The sequence below is a fragment of the Macaca mulatta genome, chromosome 6 (assembly GCF_049350105.2).
Source record: "Macaca mulatta isolate MMU2019108-1 chromosome 6, T2T-MMU8v2.0, whole genome shotgun sequence".
NCBI lineage: Eukaryota > Metazoa > Chordata > Mammalia > Primates > Cercopithecidae > Macaca > Macaca mulatta.
Genome location: NC_133411.1, coordinates 82,543,349 through 82,565,320, shown reverse-complemented (window position 1 = coordinate 82,565,320; position 21,972 = coordinate 82,543,349). Strand labels below are relative to the sequence as shown.

Here is a 21,972-nt window from a genome sequence, read left to right as displayed (position 1 = left end):
AAATAAACCATAGGATTTACAATGTCATCCTGCATCAACTGGTAGGTGAAAATACAACACCATTTCATGTATTTGCCTCTGTTTAAAGTGATGCCATAGTTACCCATCAGTGGACATGGGAAGACCACATAGGCTGGTGCTTTCCAATCTATGGGTTGCAAAATTTACTTTAGTAGCTATAAACAGTAAACAGCATTTAAAAAAATGAGATAGTGATAAAATATTTAAGTGCAACCTAAGTAATAAGGATAAGCATAAGTATCATTTTCTGAAATTTATGTTATAAACATATTTGTAATATATAATGTACATATATAAAATATATAATGGGTCGCAGTGTGTTTCTTAGTGGGAGTTCCTGTTCAAAGAGTTTAAAATTCACAGACTTTAGGCATCTATATCAGTTTCTCTGGGCTATAACAGCAGTGGTTCTACCTAAAATTTCTAGAGGTGTGACTCAACCTGTCTTCAGATTTAGCACCATCACACACAGACACAGCCAACCAAGTCCAAGTCCATAACCAAACCCTCAAACAAGAAACAAATGCATGTGGTGGATTGTTTCAGCTCAGAGCTTTCTCTATACTGCACCATATTAGACTCATACACTTCTCTTGTCTGGGATTCTTGAGGCGCTCATACAATATATAGCTAGTTGAATTTTATTTTATTTTAATTTTTTGATGGAATGCAGATAGTAAAATTGAAAGACATCGTTTAATTAATCTTCTGTGCCATGAGACTCCACCAGGCTGTCTACAAAGACCACTGGGAGTCTGAAGATCACTTAAGCCCAAGAGTTTGAGGCTGTAGTGAGCCTTAAAGGGCCACTGCATTCCAGCCTGGGTGACAGAGTAAGACCCTTTCAAGAAGTAAGCTGCATGCTTGCTTGCTATCTGTGATCATTAAATGCCCTGAAAACAAATACCACATATCAATCATGACAAAAAACAAATGTGTGATGCTTATTGGTACAGTAAGCTAGTTGAATTTTAAAACTCAACAATATTTTGAACAGATTTTAAGTGGTTTCATTATAACACACAATTCTAGTGTGAAATAAAATGTCTGTGTCACAAATAATTTTATGATACTCCTGTTTTTCATCTGATGTGAAGAATCCGTTTCTCTGCACCATAAAATCCCAGCTCCCTACTCTATGGTTTCACTTCTCAAGGCATAAAAATAATCCTAGTTTTTACTGACTTTTCACATCCTCATTAATGTTTCATCAGGACTCTGGACATCCTGTTAATAACTATAACTTAAATTCCGTGAAGGCACAATTGTATGTCAGGATATGCCAGCACCCTCTGGACCAAGATAAACGTACTTTGGTGTGGCTATAATTTCTTTCTTTCCTTTTTTTTTTTTTTTTTTTTTTTTTGCAGTGTGGCTATAATTTCAAGTGGAAGACTATAGATTTGCCTATTAGTTTTAAACAAATCATTGTTACATAAGAATATACCAACTTGTAGGGGCTTCTAGGCAATCCAGCTGGTTTTTATTCAATGACTCTTTTTCACATGGTTATTTTTTCTGGATGTCTCTCAATATTTGTAAAGCAGGCTGCAAGGAACTGCTAAGGAATACTAAGGGATAAGTGAGACTGAAGAATTAGAGAAGGCTTCTATTTAAATTCTTTGCAAAGTTATTTAGATTCAGCAATATATAAAACAATCCAAGCATTCACATTTCTTATTGTGGGCTGATCATCTACTTTGGGGAAAAAATTACTCCTTGTACTACTGTGATGTCCTTTAAGCAGAGCAAAAACTATTACTATTACTACTGTTTCACACCCCATATACCCCTTGAAGGTGGGGACTATATCATATTCATTCTTGAGTCCCCATTAACTGGCCCAGGGGACATGTGCTAAGTGTTCACGCAAAATAACTGAATTTCCCAGACTCTTCAATGTTGTAGTTGACATACCAAGTCTCCTGGAGTAATCTGTTCTGATGATTTCAGTATCTCCAGTGAATAGAAAGATACACCTCACTTTGTGAACCAATATGACCATAATAGAAGTTGAGGGTTCTGGACTGAAAGTTTTGACAGCAATGGAGCCCACAAAGAGTTCCCAAGTTGCTCTATGCCTTAGTTGCTGTGGTCACCTCTTGACCAAATGATCTGATGGTCCTTGTCATGGAGAGAGCTCCCTTAGAACTGCTCAGAGGACACTGGGCAATCCCACTGGGCATTCCAGGAGCTTCTGTAACACCTGTGAGCATTTCAGAAAAAGGTTGCAGATGCTATAATGATCATCAGAAAAATATTTAGGGAAGAGATAAAGCAAGAGCTTTCAGGTCTTACAACATAATTTGATTCCTCTGATAAATTTTGAAGATGAGAAAAATCTGCCACTCCCCAGCCTCCAAATCTTATAAATTAAAAAGAAGTTTCCCATTATGATTCTACCTCAATATTGCATGTGAGGGGCTAAAAATTTCCTTGTTTGTTGTTTTTTGTTTATTACACTGAGATACAATTTCTGAAAATATATGAAGAAATAAAAAAATTAAATGAAAGTCCTTAAATTCTCACGTATCAGTAGGTCTTAAATAGAGTTGACTTTGCCCCCTCTTTGCTCTTTGCAGATGTCTGGCAACTTCTGGAGACCTTTAAGTTGTCATACCTTGGGGGGTGCTGCTGGCATCTAGAGGGTAGAGGCCAGGGATGCTGCTAAACACCCTACAACTCACAGAACAGCTCCTTACAAAAAAGAACTATCCAGTCCAAAATATTAATAGCGCTAGGGTTCAGAAACTTTTGCAGTGGGGGGCTAATGTGGAAAATATAATTGGTTTTATATAAAAGTCTATAAAATAAGACACAAATATCTTTTACATTAACTGATGGGTAACACACCCTTAAATCCAGTTAACATGGAGAGTTTAGTGTTCATTATATAATGATCAGTTAGTTACAGTTGAAATCTGCTCAAGTTCTTTTTTTTCAAGTTATACTTAATGGAATGTTTACATAAATGAAGCAATGAGATCAGAGCGGCTTATAAAGAATTTTTCTCAGTATTGGATATTAAGTCTATTTTATTAGCTGTCAAAAATGTCAAACCTTAATTATCCTTGGTAATAAGAGGCAAAGAAGGAAAAACAATGGAAATTCACACTCTACATAGGTGTGAGATTAGCCAGATTCAAAATAACTTAATTCATACAAATGAAATAGAATGCTAATATTTGAAATTTCAGTTGGAGTTATTCCTTAAGTAATATTAGTTTTCGGTTTTTGCAACTTTAATTATCCAAATATAAAGAAACTAAAATATTCTGTATTAAACACATTCCTAGAATGAATCAGGCAAGCAGACCCAGACACACACACACCATACACACACACACACACACGCACAATACCTCAATAGGTCTGCACACGACTCAATACTAGGCATCTGGTAAATATCATGAAACATATTCATTTATTTTCCTCAATAATCTAAGGCAAATTCACAAGTGGTATATTGTGTAAAGCAAAGAATGTGTTAGCATTGCAGACAAAATTTCTCCTCTGTTGGGAAATGTGCGGAACACAAGTTAAATCAGTTTAGCACAGCAGGATGACAGAGTATGCCAAGTCTGCCTCTCTGCACAAACCTCACTGGGAAACTGGAAAGCCTGACTGTCTTAACCCTGTGAATTTCACAGCGATGCCTCATATTACTCCAGTTCAGATGGCAACCCAGTGGGGATGATGTTTGTTCCCATGCTTCATCACACTGATGTACGCACGCAGGCTGTTTCAGGAAAAGGTGGGGAGGGGTTCAGGTTTCTGCAATGCAAGAGGGAGGTTACAGATAAAAAGAGTAACTATACTTAAAATGGCTTGAAGCATGGCATTTTCGAGATAAATTATGGAATGTTTGATGATTCTTTGTCTTGAGAAGGGATTCTACTGAATAATTCTGTTCTGCTTTAATTTTCTATCTAGCATGTAACAAAGAATAATTCATTCTAACTTATTTCACAGTATAATTGTCAAGCAGTCCTTTACCTCAATCTTCCATCTCCCATTTCCATTGGAAAATGGGGCATTCTGCAAGAACATAATTAAGGAGAAAGTTGAATAATTATTGTAAAGTCACATGTTCAATACAAATAATAAACAGAGGGCAGGGTCTACCAAGAGCTGACTCTGACAGCTTTTATAAGACAAATATTACAGGATTATAAAAAGATCAGTGAATGGTCTGGCCTATGTCGGGAATCACAACTACAAATAACTTGCATGAAAAATATTCTTTTAATTCTTACTCGGAATCAACAAAAAGGAGAGAAGACACTGAATTGTCAAGCAAATTGCAAAGCAATTCTGAACCAATTTATTATGTTATAAATTGGACCCAGAAATAAGGGATTAGAACAGCAGTCCAAAGATGAACCTTTCAGTCTCTTCCACTTTATGAAAGTAAATAGAATATCACAGACCTTGGGGAGATTGTTCAGAGGCTCAGATGAAAGAGCACAGACCTAATGCTCTTTCTGAATAGGCTAGGTCGGCACAGAAAATAAGGTTGCTGTACAGATCAGAAGGCACATGTTTGCTATTAGTGATAAAGATAGAAATGGGAGAAAAACACATACTGGTAACTGAACTCATCATCAAATCAAGAACAAGAATTTCCTGTGCCCAGTGGCAATGCCAAAGGATGGATGATTTGGGTAGCTTTAGTCCTTCAATTTCCAGAGCCACAATCTGAAAAATAATATTCTTCAATATATGAAGTTGTCATTTTCTAAATATTATGTAAACTATGAGTAGAATAATGAGTAGAAAAAGTGGTTATTTAAAAAATACTGATCTTTAAGTATATAATTTGTGGGAAAAACTGCATTGCTAAGAAAATAGCTGCAATTCAACTCCCTTAGCCCTGGTCTGCTATCAGATTGGTGGCCTAACCCCCTAAAACTGTGGAGGTCTATGCATCCACAGTAGCAGACTTAATACCACTGAGGGAAGTGGCATAGTCATGGATCAGGACTTTAATACTGTCTTGAAAAAAAATTAGCTATTGATAGAGTTGGAAGAATGCCTTCCCATAGCATCTAAAGGTGACATGAATAAAGATGGCAATGATCATTATGATGTTCTATAATAAATGATAAAACATGCAGATGTATCTAGCCTCTTGCTGTATACATTTCCTCATTCATTCCTGCACTCATCCTCACACCCACCCTTCATTTACCCATTATCCACCCATTATCCCTCTATCCACCCCCTCACCCAGTCAAACTCTGGGCCAGGCACATCACCAGTTGTTGGAGGTACAGGCATGAAGCACACAGATTCCTGCTGTGGGCTCCACGGAGTGAATTCTAAAGAGTGCATATGGCTAATTTTTCACAATTATACACTGTGGGTCTGGAAGATCTTTTGTTCTGTTCCTTCTCCTTTGTGATCAATAGTACCTTTGCCGAAGGGTATACTGGGAAACAAAGTGTGTCCAAAAGGTCAGCCTTTTTGTTGGAAAGTAAAAAGCATTGCCTAAGACAGTGCTTTCCAATAGAAAATGTGAGCCACATATGTAATTTTAAATTTTTCTAGAAAAGACATTAAAACAAAAAAAACATGTAAAGTTAATTTTAATATATATTAATTTAACCCAATATATGTAAAATATTATTTTAACATATAATTAAAGTAAAACTATTGAGATATTTTCCATTCTTTTATATGTTCTAGATCTTTGAAATCCACTGCTATGTATTTTACACTTACAGCACATCTCAACTTGGACTAGTCACATTTCAAGTACTTGGTAGCTACATGAAGCTAGTGGTTACCATGTTGGACAATGTAGCTCTAAGAAAACACTCACCCACTGTTTACAATTTGGGTTTGAGGTTATTTTTGGATTAAAGATAATCTTGACTGTTGCCTCATTTTACATATCGGGGAAGGTCTTTCCATTCTGATGCTCGGGGCCAGAGATATTTTTGGACTGATCTGTTCAAACATGTATGAGCACATATCATGTATACCTTGTGCCATATGAAATCAGAGACATTTCTGGTTGAGTCTGAAGCACAGCACAGCCTGATGGTTATGAGCATGGGCCCTGGAGCCAGACTGCCTAGGTATGAAACCTGATTACATTACTTACTGTGTGACCTCAGATAGGAACTTAACCTCTCTGTACTTCAAATTCCTCATTTATAACGTATAGTTAAGATACATGAATAATGCATGCATCTTTCTCATCAGGTCACTAATGAGAGCCAATTTTTACTAGTATAAAGTGCTGAACACAGCATCTCTTACGGGGCAAGCACTAGAGAGGTATTCGATAAAATACATTTTAAAAGTCTTAAACAATTTTAAATGACTGCATTTTTCCAATATGATTATTTTAAGTAAAAGACTACGTTGAAGGGAAAAATCTCATAGCTCAGAATCAGACTAAAATTCAGAAGACTTGGGAGTCTGTTGAACATTTGGAAGCAATAATCAATCCGTGCCTCAATTTTCTAATAAAAAAGGCACACCATTTTTACATGACTAATTATTTAAAACAACTGTGGAAATAAATGGGATACTACATAAAACGTACTCTGAATAATTCCAGTTAATGATGATGATTTCTATAAAGCCAAGGTATTCTTACTGTAACTCAATACAGCTAATGAGTGAATATTGCAAATAGCTATGAAGTACACATTTGGTAGGCTCTATTCACAGAGGAAGAAATTACTATTCTTTAATTTATGATATACAGACACATTGAAATTTCATTTTAATTTCTGTTGCTGTTATATTTTTCTCCTGACCTTCCTGCTTAGCAATGCCAGCCTTCAGTGGGAAGCTCCCGACTCTGATATTGCCTGGCATCCAAAGTACTATCATTCTCGTAATTAACAGTGACTGGATACAAATAATTTAATTCTGGGTCAAATGAAAATGAATCAATGGTGCCAACTCCATTTCCCATCTTTCTAATTTTCTGTAACAAAAGAGGGGAGGAAAGTGTCTGTTTCTTGGTGTGAGATTCGTTTAGGAAAGTGATAGACAGATGAATAATTGGTGATGTCCTAGTCCTCCTTCCCACGAAACACTGTTGTCCCCAGGCAGGAAAATCATTCATTGTACTGAATAAACATTTAAAGTCACACACAATATGTCAGCTGGACATATTTGTGTTTCTAAGAAGATATGCTCATGACTTGGTTTGATGAATTAAGAGGAAAGCACATGTGGAGACAATAAAATATAAACCCAAGAAGATCTCAGTTTAAAACAAGAACTTGATCAGGTGCAGCAGCTCATGCCTGCAATCCCAGCACTTTGGAAAGCCAAGGCCAGGAGGATTTCTTGAATCCAGGAGTTTGAAACCAGCCTGGGCAACACAGGGAGACCTTGTTTGCACAAAAATTTTTTAAAAATTAGCTGGGTGTGGTGGCATGCATCTGTGGTCCCAGCTAAGGATGCTGAGGTAGGAGGATCACTTGAGCCCAGGAGGTCAAGGCTGCAGCGAACCACGATTGCACCACTGCATTCCAGCCTGGGTGACAGAGAGAGATCTCATCTCAAAAAACAAAATAAAACAACAAAATAAAATAAAATAAGAACTCCTTCCAGTCCCCTTTGTATGCAGAAACAGTGCTGCTAATGATGCTTCAGCAATGAAATAAGACATAGCAACTGGAAATCTGTAGCAATTTTGATAAAATCAACACACAGGTAAACCTTGTATTCACAATGTACAGTTTACTTATTTACAGAGTTGCAAGTTTAAATTGACTTTAATTGCAATTTAAGTCCTAGCTGAGTTACTCCTGGTCCCACCACTGCACCTCAATCTGCAAAATGAAAAGTTTGGACTCTCTGACCTAGAACTTCTCTTTGTTCTAAAATTCCTAGTAAATGAAGTTGATGGACAGGCCCTGTACCAATTAAATGTAGGGATTCTGTACCAATGTGGGGATTCTACCAGCTGCTGAGTAGGTCTGTTCCAATTATGCAGTCCAGAAGTGTGGAATTAGGCATGGGATGGATTCAGTGCCTGACTCACTGGGCCCACTGTGAAACAGACCTGAGCTGAAACACCATTGATTACCTGCCTTCCATAAGTCCCTGCTCTGGCTGGTTGGCCACAGTGACATTTGTGTCTCCTGGAATTAGTGTCAGTTTAGAGCCAGTGTCCACAAGCCCTGAGAAGTCTGATTATTTCCTTTACCCCATGTACACTCTTCCTGGTAAAAGGCCTTCAGTCCCTTTGGGGAAGCTGGGAGAAAGATTAACAGTATAAATATTTAGCTGTGTACCAAGATCCTTCTTCAAGGAGGACCAGCCTCCCCTTCATTCAGTTGGTTCTGGGTCTGTAATCCAGCTCCAGTCTGGGAATGATGGAGGGGACATGACTCTGTTTTTATGATGCAAGTTAGGTTTTCATTCACTTGTCATAGAAGTTTTCTACTTATACAGATCAAGTAAGAATTGAGTAGACTTCCTATCTATTTCACTTCATGGTTAACTAGCCAATGCCACAGATGGCTGCAAGTCAGACTATGCTGGTTGCTGCTTGAACTCCACTGTCTTTTACAACACCCACTCCCACCCACCCTGCCATGGGCAATTAAGCAATGTTGAGCAAGATGACAGTCCCAGCCCTTTGGAATTTACATGCTGGTGGAGGAGAGAAAGAAGAACATAAAAAGTAAATATTTTCAGGCATCAATTGTAAGTACTGCCAAGGAGACAAAACAGGAAACTGTCTGAGACCCATTGGGTGTGTGGTCTAAGGAAAAGCCTCTGGGAAGCTGTGAGTGGGAGAGTCCTGGGAGAAGAAGCTTCAAAGCAGAAAGGATGGCAAGTACTGTACTCCTAGGAAATGCGTGGAGTGTGGGGGGCTCTGTGCACCAGAGGCCCACAAAAGAAACATTACCAACATTTTGGAATGTTTTTTCATTTAGTTTTTCTCAATTTTAAAACTGGATCAGATATGGTTGGAGGGAGTTGTTTAAGTTGATACCACATGGTCTTTCATTTAAGGTCTCTAGGATGAGAATCTTGATTCTCTGGCTTAAGTTTTAATAAAGAAAGTTTAAATAAAATGAGAATATATAAAAATTCAGCTGCTTCTGTACTGAGTTAATAAGTAATGGGAATGAAGGGTTTAAATATGACACACCTTTGAAAACAAGAAGAGCATTTAAATGGAAATTTTCTTATTCACAATGTTATTATTGTTTTCTCCTTCCTCTGTGAGATTCCCAAGCCCCTTGTGACCTCTTTTCAGGCTCTAATTCTTGGAAGATGGGGACTAGAAGAGCTGCCTGTCTGTACAGACTGTAAGCAACTTGAGGTGAGGGCTCAGCTATATCCATGAAAAACCTTGCATGCTTCCAGTGGGTAGAGTAGGTGTTGCAATGTTTTTTGAGTTGAATTGGAATGGAATTGGAGAAAAAGAGACTTTGATGAGATTCCTCAGAGACTCAGAAACAGAGTACCCAGATAAACCCTAGAGCTGTTGAGAAAAACCCTGGGCCATGAAGGTAGCACTTCACAAAGCAAACAAAAGTAAAATAGCCCATAAACTTTGGTGAAGAAGAAAAATATTGCAATGGTCAATTTTATGTGTTAACTTGACTGGATTCACAGATACCTAGACAGCTGGCGTCTTAGTCCATTTTTGTTGCTATAAAGGAATACCTGAGGTGGGGCAATTTATAAAGAAAAGGGGTTTATTTGGCTATGGTTCTGTTGGCTGGAAGACTGGGCATCTGGTGAGGGCCTCAGGATGCTTCCACTCAGGGGAGAGTGCAAAGGGGAGCTGGCATGTGCAGAGATCACATGGCGAGAGAGGGAGCAAAAGAGAGGGCTGGGGGTGCCAGGCTTATTTTTAAACAACCAACTCTCGTGGGAACTAATAGAGCAATAACTCACTCACATTAATCTAATCATGATAGATTCACCTCCATGACCTAAAAACCTCCCATCAGGCCCCACCTTCAACACTGGGGATCAAATTTCAACATGAGATTTGGAAAGGTCAGACATCCAAACTATAGCAGCTAGTAAAGCATTATCTCTGGGTGTGTCTGTGAGGGTGTTTCTGGAGGAGATTGGCATGCAAATTGGTAAACTGAGTGGAGAAGTTCTGCCCTCAGTATGGGTGGGTACCATCCCATCAGTTGTGAACCTGGAGAGAACAAAAAGGTAGAGGAAATTCTGATTTGCTCTCTCTCTCGGAGCTGGAACATCCTTCCTCTCCTGTCCTGGGACAACAGATGTCCAGGTTCTCTGGCCTTTGGACTCTGGGACTTGCACTAGCAGCCCCCTGAGTTATCAGGCCTTCAGCCTTGGAATGAGAGCTATATTACCAGCTTCCCTGGTTCTGAGGCCTTCAAACTTGTACTGAGCCATGCTACTGGCATCCTAGAATTTCCAGCTTGCAGAAGGCCTGCCATGGGACTCCTCAGCCTCCATAATTGTGTGAGTCATTGCCTTAATTAGTCCTCTCTCATATCTACCTATCTATCTATCTATCTATCTATCTATCTATCTATCTATCTATCTATCCATCCGTCCATCCATCCATCTAATCTATCCATTCTTTCCCATTGGTTCTGTCTCTTTGGAGAATGCTGACCAATACAGATTTCTTCCCTCATTTTCCTTAATAACTTCATTTCTCAGGTCCTCTCAGTTGCTGTATCCCACAAAACTCCGCAGAGGTTTTGCCACCTGGACTAAGGTAACTAAGCTCATATGACTTCCCCCTCAGTACTGCCCGCAGACTAGGTACTCACCGTTTATTATAGAGATTAACTTGATTTATGCTTGATTTTACTTGCCATGTTTTCTCCCAAATATTTTGTCCCTGATTAGGCCTTTCTGTTTCCTGCATGGGCCAGACTTGAAATTTAAAAGCCAGAAAGGGATCTCTTTCTGCCTCCTCCCCTGCTGTCACACTGAGGCAATCAGCATAGTACAGCTTAGCTAAATGTATGGGAGGAGGAATAAAGGAGATAAGAAATGCCAAACTATGAGTGAGTGTTTCTAAACGTTATCCTACATTATCTTCTCTACCTTGTACTTTCAATACATCATCTCATTTGATCTTCACACTCCAAGGTAAGAATGCAAAGTCCTAATGTCTTCTTTTACAAAAGAAAAAGCAGTCAAGAGAGCCTGCGTGACTTTCCTAAGACTCCATGATAAAGGGCAGGAGCAGGGCACACCTGGATTTCTTGATTCCCAGCCTCCAGCAGTCCTGACCTGCTGGTTGAAAAATGATTTGTCTGCAACAGGAATGAGGATGATATCAAGAATACATCTAAGTTGTCTCTGCTTTTATGTTGCCCTTGAATTTGCTTCTGGACAGTCCATTGGTTTGGAGTATTTTGCAGCCACCACAATGGACCTTTTTCTCTACAGCCTGTTGGGATGACCATGTCACAATCCAGATTGGCAATTAAAATTGCCACAATAATTTGACCACAGTCATGTACTTTTGGGTCTTTGGATATTGCTTAAATTTCCCAAAAAAGATTGCAAACTGAAAGGACTGGAAAATTCAGCACCTATGCTGTTAGTTTTCTCTTGACAGGCTAGTGGTATTACATAGATAACAAAAGGGAGAAGGAAGCTTGGCCCTTCCTGGTGGCAAGAATGTCTTATCCTATGGACCTACTCACTGAGAAGGTCCTTTAACAAACAGCCCCAAATAACATCTGTTCTTCATTCATTCATTTCATTCAATCATTCAATCATTCAACATTTAGGTCTGCTGAAACCCTGTGAGTCCATGATCCAAAATCCATCTCCAAGTTAGCAGCGTATGTAGCCAATCTCAGAAACTGAGCACCAAGGGGCTCCCCTGTGGAGAAAAAGCCTCCTCTCCCCTTTCTCCATTGCTACAAAGCAAATGACTGATTCTGAACATTTTTTTTTCCCCAAGAACAAAATATTTTACACTTTCCCAAACTCTCCAGCCATCTTGGTTTACTGAAATGCACTGTCTTCACTCTAAGGAAAGCTCCTAAAATGTGTGCAAGTTACTCAAGTATTTGCTAAGTGCTCACTGCGTGCAGAATGTAGCATATGAGGAGCTATGGGAAATGCTACTATACATAATTAAGAAAGACATGCTATAGTCCTCTGACCTCTTTTCACAAAACTGTATTCTGCTTTGTAGGTTGTGGTGTGTATAATCAACAACCACAACGGTTGTTTAAAGTTTATAACCCAGCCCCATTACCCTCACTTTCTTCATTTAGTTTTTAAATTTGTATATTATTTCTACAGATTCATTGTGTTAGGTATCTTGAAAACAGTCTCTAAGTTCTCAATTATGAATCAAAATTATACATATATATGTGTGTGTGTGTGTATGTGTGTGTGTACATATATATATATATATATTTTAACTTTTAAGTTCAGGGGCACATGTGCAAGTTTGTTATAGAGGTAAACTTGTGTCGTGGGGGTTTGTTATACAGATTATTTTGTCACCCAGGCATTAAGTCTAGTACCCATTCATTACAAAAATTTTATATTTTTACTATTTTTTTTCTTATTGAAGCAAAGTTTCTCATATATTCCTTATTGAACTATTGGGTTTTTCTGTGCTTATGAATTCATTCAGTATAGTAATAAGTGCTTTAAGCTCTTTAAAGAAAATGACTTCACCATCAGCTACACTATACCACTGCATTTGGGTAATAGTGCAACTTCTGTTAATTCGACAGAAGTCAGGAACTTACTAAAAATTATGTCTCAAGGAGGCTTTCTACCAAGTTAAATATGCCAAGTTAACATAGATCAATAAAACAGCATTTATTTGAGACACTCTAATCCTGAATTTAAGAGCATGCTTGAACGGTTCAAACCTTTAATTAGTTCATAACAGGTAGGACAAGAGCTATTTCCTACTTACGTTAAATTTTCAGAAGCAGCATATATGTATGAATGTGTTCTACCATAGAAATGGCATTCCATTTAAAACAATACCCATCTTCTAGAAGTAATAATCAGCTATGAAAACATAGGTGTATGTTCCCTTCGCTCCTGTATTTAAAGGTTGATAATTACATTTCTAAGAACCAGCATTGTGGCTTCCAGGGCTGACATGAGGATGTGGAGGGAGATGTGTGAAGGGATAATTTCCTCCTAATAAGCTTCTCTAGAGTGGAGAATGTGTTCAATTATGAAGAATAAACACATTACTATAAAATATGAAGGAGAAAACCTTACCCGAATCCAGAAAGTAAGCGACAGAAGAGAAAGAAGCCATAACCTTGGACAAATGAAGAAAGGAAGGCAAAGAATCCGTTGACAGACATGCAAATCAGAAGAGACTGTTTCCTTCCCACTTTGTCTGCCAGTCCTCCCCAGAAGAACGCCCCCACCATCATCCCGAGGTACACTATGCTGCCTGCAACACACAGAAAACAGAGAAACACATCAGAGATTGGGAGTCAATGACACATGTAACAGCAAGTGAACAAGGAACAAAATACATTCCAGCATTTTGCATGGGGAAAATTTCCTTTAAAAATATAACCTTCAGGATATAGTAATTAGTTTTCAAGTTGAAGAGTAAGCTCTGTGGACTACCATCAGCCATAACCAATTGCATGAGCTGATGAGAAGTCATTTCCTTTACCATCGCATGCACAAAAAGACCAAATGGTCATGTTCCAGCCCGTTTTTGTGGGGATGCGTACAGAGCAGGCAGGCATAAGAACTCACCATACAGAACCATCCTTGCATGTGACCCACAGTCAAGTTACCTTTGGTCCAAATGCCCAGCCTAGCACCATGACAGGGCCAAGATGGGAGACCAAGTCAAGGGCTTCCAGGCCACAGTGGATCCTCCAGACTGCTTCAAATCTCTGCCTGTAGCCAATGACCTGGGCCAATGCCAGACTCTCAAGACCCCTCTAGAGGATTCCATGGGTTCTTTCTCTGTGTTCCATCCTAGAAGCGCTTGCTTTTATGGGAGTTAGGAAAGGTGAGTTTAGAGATTATATGAGTTAATTTTAAAATAGTTTCTAACTCTGTCCATAAGAGAAAACTCTTTTTTGGAGTCAGGAGGTTAAAGAGAAGGAAAAGAGCTTTAGTGTGATGGGAAATATTAAACTTATCATGGTTGGCTTTGATCACTAAGGGAAACAAATGGAAAATCCAGAGTGGGATAGATGTTCCTCTTGGCATTATTGTGAGTATATACTTGAATTTTCTAATTTACTTTCTTCTAAAAAAACAGACCTTTGCCAATGATGATTAAGAATTTCTTCACCTGAATAAACCATGTGGTCATATTGTATCTGAAGAAAAAAGAAAAAAAGAAAAGAATAAAAAGAAAAACAAAACAACAACAACAAAAAATAGAAAACCAGACCTGCCACAGGCCCTGTCCGGAATCTTTCTCAGGATGAAATAATATTCCACGTGGCAAATGTTAGTTCAAGAGGGTTTCTACAAGGGTGAAAAATGTCTAGGAAAGATGGCATAAATAACACATGAAGGTTTGTTATATCTGGATGTGGCACTAAAAAAACTGCTACTTTATCTTTTATCCATTTCTACTTTTTCTGATGCTTCACCCAAGAATCATTTTAAAAGGCACATTCAAGATACTCTGTAGCATATAAGCAAAAATGTAAAAAAAAATTATTTATTGCTTTAGATTAGTTTGGGAACTATCCTATTTGAACATGTACCCTCAAATTAGTTTGGTAAACACACAGTTAAAGAAGCAATATGGAAAAAAAACACTTGGCAAGCTCTCATGACCCTCACATCAATAATGCAGGGATGCTGTTTTGCAGATAGCTGAGTATACTCAGCTACAGTGAATGGCGAATGTTGAGAGCAATTGTAAAATAAGACAAAATAAAAGCTGCCTTTATTTAGACTGGGTTACTAAAGAGAATGGGGTGGTCAACCTTTGCCTGTGTGGGGAGAGTATATTTTTCTCTGTACTGTGGTGCTGACTATAGACAGATCATCCTTCTCAATAGAGATTCCTCATATCATGACACCCAGTGCATGTCCAGGAGACAATTTAGAGAATGTATCAGTGCAGTGCGAGGGATTCCAAAAGCAGAGGGATTGACCCAGGGAAATGCCTATGTAGCAGATCTCTTATTTATAGCATAAGAGGCTCAAGTTTGCCACTCATGCCTCTCAGAAGATAACCACTAGCTAAGAAACTTTATAAGAATATCTGTGTCTTTTAAAATGCCTACAAATCAGAAAGTGAGCTTTTATAGATCAGGAGTGGCCTGTGGATGCTGTGATCTAAAGACTTGGGAGTCTTTCATATAGCTCCAGCCCAGGGAACAAAGCCTCCCCCACCCCTTTCTCCTTATGTCCTTCAGAACTGGCCCCACCCAGCCCCTGAGCCCTGGGGTAAGCCATCTTGATGGCAATAGTAAACCAAGATCTCTTGTGGTCCACCTGAATTATCTGACTACAGAAAGCATGAGTAACAGAGAGACAAGCTGTCTGCATTCAATCAATAACCACTTATTATCTTTTAATGATAATAGTAAACAACAGTGCCTGGTACTACTTTCACTGAGTGAGCATCTGCTTGTGCCAGGCCTTTCAGGAACATTCCATATGTTGGTTCACTTAGTCCTCACCACAGTCCCACAAAGTGAGTATTATTAAGCCATTTTACAGATGAGAAAACTAAGGCTCAGACAGATTATTCAACTTGATCTCACGGAGAGTAAGTGGCTAGCCAGGGTTGTGAAAAGATGTTTCTCTGACTAAAGCCTGGGGGTCTTTCTCAGGACTGATATTCTATTTCACCAGGCTCAACTGCCCTGGCCCTTCCACTGGGAAGTCCTGGACTTTCCCTTGATCCAGCAACTAAGGGGTTAAAACCTGATGCTACAGGGTAATACTTAGAGCTATAAACATGTTATTTTGATTCCCTGGCTATCCTTGTTATTAATTATTTTGAATATTGCCATTGTTCTTCCCGCTAAGCTCAACTTGGGAACCCCTGCTATGTGCAAACCGGAAACCAGGTGATGTGAAGCAAGGTCTTTAGTTGGGTGTTAATTTCTGCTTGAGCGCAACCCTGCTGTGTTTAAAGAAAGTGCGTCTGAGATCTCGGGGCAAGGCAGGTTAACCAAGATTCCTACTGCGCCCTAGACTCTCACCATCCACTGCTTTCTGCATTCCTCCTACCACCCTTTCCCTGAAGGCATTTGGACTTTCAGACCCCTGAGAGTACGGGATTTACGGTCTGGGGAAAGTGGCTTATCAAAAACGAAGGCAGTGAAACATCCATGGCCTCCTGGGATCATAGGATCAGAACAAAACAATGCAGAAGTGTAAACTCATGTACCTGTGCTCCAAGTCATCCAAATTTTCTTCCTACTCTGTCAGGATGGCTTAAGGAGCTCGTAATTCAGAGGACACAAACGGATACAAAACTAAATGAGCCCAAGCCTAACCATGTGGTGTGCACCCCAACAGCAGTGTAAATGGGAGCAGAGGGGCAGGAGGTGGCCACTAATTCTCACGTGGCCTCTGGGAAGATTTCACTAACAAGAGAACAACAGAGGGGAATCTGAAGGATAAGAAATATTTCAAGATGGTATTAAATTCCTCCATGACTGACACGGTTAGTATAAAAAATGTCATATCAAACTGTGTCTTCACTTGCACTGTTTAACAATATTTTTAAGATCTAAAGGTAGTAATCTTTTGTGACTACACTTAATTTATATTGAAAAGTGAACTGTTCCGTTGGGCATTCTGTGGAAAGAATTAATCCTATCCAACAGCTTATTGGAGACAAACACAGCACAATTAGAACATTCATTTGTGGATCGTGTGATCTAATTAAAGCCAGACAAAGCTTTAAATGTTGGCAAAGGCATCAGGTGAATAATTGTAACCACTCTGGGATTGTCAGACACAAACTGTACTTCCTTCCCTGTTTGCATTCACTTTTCCTCTCTACCTTCACAGTGTTATAACGGGGAGTCCTTGAAAACTCAGAGCAGAGATCAAGCTCTGGACAATCGCCAGCCTTCTCTGCTCTCTGCGCCTTGAGATGCTGCAGAAGGGCAGACTTAAAACGTATCTTCATCCAAAGCCCCTCATTTTACAAGTGAGAAAATTGAGATTGTCAGAAGCCAGAACTTGAAATCATGTCTTTTAGATCCTCACTTCTCAAAATATGACCCCTGAACCAGTAACACCAGTCCCTGCTCCCCTGCCCTGGGGAGCTTACTGGAAATGTAGACTCTCAGACTCTACTCCAAACCCACTGACTCAAAGTCTGCATTTGAATAAGACCCCCAAGTGATCTGTGCACACCTTAGAATCTGAGGATGCTTTCCAATAAAACAGACAACCTTTCTAATACATTTTTAACATAAAGTTTGTATTTATTTAATCCATGTTTGAGGGGAGGAGATGAAGGCTACAGAGTATTTTAATTCCAAAGGTGTGAAACAGGCAAGACCTGCTAGATGAGCTGGAGCTCTCAAAAGGGCAAGCAGGAGCTGTGGAATTAGAAGTTGCTCACCTCCCCTGGGACCTGCCTTCCACAGAACTAGAAGCTGACTTTCCATTCAATTCCAGGAGAGCAATGTTAAAAAAGGCCAGGCTGTGACTCTTGTATCCTTTCATGAATTTAGTGAAGACTTTAATTCAGCTGGGCTTTCAGGTTGAACCTGACCTGAGAAATAAACTCAACCTACTCTTCCTATCATAGTGCTGGTGAAGGCCATTCCTGATCAGTCCAGGTTGTTAGTCTTTCAGAAGACAACACAAAGGCCTCAAATATGGCTTCCTCATTAAGGTAGTTTCTGACATGAAGGCTGGTTCCATTTTATCTAATCATACCCTCATTTCCCCTGATAAATATCACATTTACATTTCTGTCTCTTTGCTAAGCTGCTTTTGATTGTTTCTGACAATCCCTAAGGGGACATGTCTTTTCCCTCAACACCATTTTAAACCATATTTAAACAAAACAGAACAACTTTAGGAAATGATATATAGTGTTTTTCTCATGCCAACTTTTAGCCCCTCAGTTTTTAAAAATTGTTTTAAGTACTTCAGCTACCCATGGCTAATACATTACTCTAGAATTCCTTGCACCATTTATTTATAAACTGATTTTCAATGAAAACCATTCTGTATTGGTATTCCGAATTCATTGATGATAAGGTTTGGGTCTGTGTCCCTGCCCAAATCTCATGTCAAATTGTAATTCCCAGTGTTGGAGGTGGGGCCTGGGAGGTGATTAGACCATGGGGGTAGATTTCCCTTTTGCTTTTCTTGTGATAGTGAATGAGTTCTCACAAGATCTGGTTGTTTAAAAGTGTGTAGTACCTTCCCCTTTTTTCTCTTCCTTCTGTTCTAGACATGTAAGACATGCCTGCTTCTTTTTCTCTCTCTTCCTTCTGTTCCAGACATAGAAGACCTGCCTGCTTCCCCTTTGCCTTCCACCATGATTGTAAGTTTCCTGAGGACTTCCCCAGCCATGCTTCCTGTACAGCCTGAAGAACTATGAGCCAATGAAACCTCTTTTCTTTATAAATTACCCATTCTCAGGCATTTCTTTATAATAGTGCGAGAATGGACTAATACAGAAAATTGGCACCAAGAAGTGGGGCCTAAAATGCTATAAGGACACCTAAAAATGGGAAGCAGTGTTGGAACTGGGTAATGGGCAGAAGTTTGAACAGTTTGGAGGGCTCAGAAGAAGATGGGAAGATGAGGGGTAGTTTGGAGCTTCCTAGAGGCTTTTAAAATGGTTGTGACCAAAATTCTGATTTCAATAAGGACAGTGAATTCCAGGCTGAGGAGGTCTCAGGAAATGAGGAACTTACTGAGAGCTGGAGCAAGGGTCACTCTTGCTATGCTTTAGCAAAGAGACTGGTGGCATTGTGCCCTGCTCTAGGGATCTGTGGAACTTTGAACTTGAGAGAGATGGCTTAGGATATCTGGTGGAACTAATTTCTAAGCAGCAAAGCATTCAAGATGTGGCCCGGCAGCTTCTTTTTTTTTACTTTTTATTTTTCCATAAGTTATTGGGGTACAGGTGGTATTTGGTTACATGAGTAACTTCTTCATGGTGATTCGTGAGATTTTGGTGCACCCATTACCCAAGCAGTATACACTGCACCATATTTGTAGTCTTTTATCCCTTGCCCCCTCCCACTCTTCCCCATATATATAATATATATAATATATGCTATATATTATGTATTATATATGTTTATATACATATATGTTTATTTACATATATGTATATGTTTATATACATAATATATAATATATAAAATACATAATATATATTTTATTATATTTATATTATATATATCACGTATGTTTATATGCATGAGCAAATAAATGACCTGAATATGTATATGTTTACATATATGTATTTTATATACATATTATATAACATATAATATATAAAATACATAATACATATTATATTTTATATATATATCACATATGTTTATATGCATGAGCAAATAAATGACCTGAAACTGGAATTTATATTTAAAAGGGAAGCAGAGTGTAAAAGTTTGGAAAATTTGCAGCCTGGCTATGCTTTAGAAAGGAAAAACTAATTTTTAGGGGAGGAATTAAAACAGGCTGCAGAAATTTACATAAGAAGAGTCAATTGCTAATAGCCAAGACAATGGGAAAAATGCCTCAAAGGCATTTCAGGGACCTCCATGGTATCCCCTTCCATCAAAGGTCCGGAGGCCTAGGAGGGAAGAATGGTTCTGTGGGCCTGGGCCAGGCCCAGGGCTCTGCTGCCCTGTGAAGCCTTGGGACACTGCTCCCTGCATCCCATCTGCTCCACCTCCAGCCGTGGCTCAAAGGGGCCCAGGTACTCAGGCTGCTGCTTCAGGGGGTGCAAGCTGTAAGCAACTTCCATGTGGTGTTAAGCCTATGGGTGTACAGAGTGCAAGAGCTGAGGCTTGGCAGTCTCTGCCTAGATTTCAGAAGATGTATGGAAAAGCCTGGATGTTGAGGTAGAAGTCTGCTGCAGAAGTGACACTTCTAGTGCAGGTTACTTCCTAGTAGAGGTTCATGGAGAACGTCTACTAGGGCAGTGCAAAGGGGAAATGTGGGGTTGGAGACCCCACACAGAGTCTCCACTGGGCCACTGCCTAGTGGAGCTGTGACAAGAGGGCTACCATTCTCCAGACCCCAGAATGGTAGATCCACCAACAGCTTGCACTGTGTGCCTGGAAAAGCCACAGGTGCTCAATGCCAGCCCTTGAGAGCAGCTATGGGGGCTGAGTCCTGCAGAGCCACAGGGGTGGAGCTGCCCAAGGCCTTTGGAGCCCATCTCTTTCATCAGTATGACCTGGATCTGAAACCTGGATGGAGTCAAAGGAGATTATTTTGGAGCTTTAAGATTTAATGACTCTCCTGCTGGGTTTTGGACTTGCAGGGAACTGTAGCCCATTTCTTTTGGCTGGTTTTTCTGTTTTGGAATGGCAGTATTTACCCGATGTCTGTACCCCCATTGTATCTTGGAAGTAACTAACTTGTTTTTGGTTTTATGAGCTCATAGGTGGAAGGGATTAGCCTTGTCTCAGATGAGACTTTGGACTTTTGAGTTAATGCTGGAATGAGTTAAGATTTTGGGAGACTGTCGGGAAGGCATAATTGTATTTTGAACGTGAGAAGGACATGATATTTGAAAGGGACCAGAGGCAGAATGATAGGGTTTGGGTCTATGTCCCTTCCTAGATCTCATGTCAAACTGTAATCGCTAATGTTGGAGGTGGGGCCTGGTAGGAGGTGATTGGATCATGGGGGCGGATTTCTCCTTTTCTGTTCTTGTGATAGTGAGTGAGTTCTCATGAGATCTGGTTATTTAAAAGTGTGTAGCACCTCTCTCTTCTCTCTCTTCCTTCTGTTCCAGACATGTAAGACATGCCTGCTTCCCCTTTGTCTTCCACCATGATTGTAAGTTTCCTGAGCCCTCCCTAGCCATGCTTCCCGTACAAGCAGAACTGTGAGCTAATTAAACCTCTTTTCTTTATAAATTAGTCCATCTCATGTATTTCTTTACAGCAGTGTGAGAATTGACTCATACAATTGATAATATCCATGAGGTGACAATCAAACTTACTTTTTATATGCAGATCTTCTTAGGTTAAAACAAAATTTTTGAGTCAAAGAAAAATAAAAGTAGATTTTTGCTGAATGAAAGGACATTTCTGGAAATGGTTGAAAATAATAATATGGACTGTCATATTAAATAAAGCTTTATTAGTCAAATAATGCTTCATTTTTTTAGATGTTATTATTCCTTTCACAAGAAGTAGGTGCATTTATTTTCCCAAAGGTAGAGTTTCTTCCACAAATCTGAGGTATGTCTACAATAGAGGCCCACTGACACACAATCTCTCCTTGACCAAACCCCAGTCTTTGGACCTCTCTTCTCAACTAGACTATGAAGTATGGACTTCTGTGTTCATTTCTACATTGCCCAATTTTAGCAAGAATCCCACCAAGTCAGTGAACCGCTGACTCTAGATGGCTGGTTGTCTTCAATATCTGATCAGATCCTCTAGGCAATGTCTGATCACCCTGGTCTGTCAATCCAGTTAGGTCAATTTACCCAAAATCTCCTTTATCCCTGATGTTTCCTCTTGGTAATTTTCTGATGAGACTGGGTGCATTCAGGGTGGTATGGCAGTAGATCCCTCTTGGTAATTTTCTATTCACTAACTCTCCCACCCTGGTCCTTGGCTCTAAATTCACACTTTTCCTTTTTGTATTAGGAGTTGAGCCTGATCTCTCTTCTCTACTGCAAAACCAATTGCAGTGGTCCCTACACCTGTTGTGATGGACCTGACTATGCTTTAACAAGCATTACAAATAACTTTCCCTTTAACATCACTTGGCCAGTTTTCATTTCACCAACCCAATAAAGTAACCAACCCTCCCACAAACACACCAAAAATCATTACTGAAAGTATTTTCCTT

General features: G+C 39.4%; 1 protein-coding gene and 1 non-coding gene across 3 annotated transcripts in view; one reads left to right on the top strand and one right to left on the bottom strand.

Annotated features, from left to right (window-relative positions):
• The window catches only part of SV2C (synaptic vesicle glycoprotein 2C), a 275,773-nt gene that overhangs the window by 152,334 nt on the left and 101,467 nt on the right, over positions 1–21,972 (bottom strand). For both annotated transcript variants that reach the window (XM_015140296.3, XM_001105846.5), the window contains exon 3: positions 13,222–13,402. In XM_015140296.3, coding sequence (XP_014995782.2) covers positions 13,222–13,402 — 181 coding nt within the window. The remainder of the gene's footprint in view (positions 1–13,221; positions 13,403–21,972) is intronic.
• Positions 14,241–14,307, top strand: LOC114679125 (small nucleolar RNA SNORD36). The gene has a single exon (XR_003730804.1). It is a non-coding gene; the product is annotated as a small nucleolar RNA SNORD36 (small nucleolar RNA).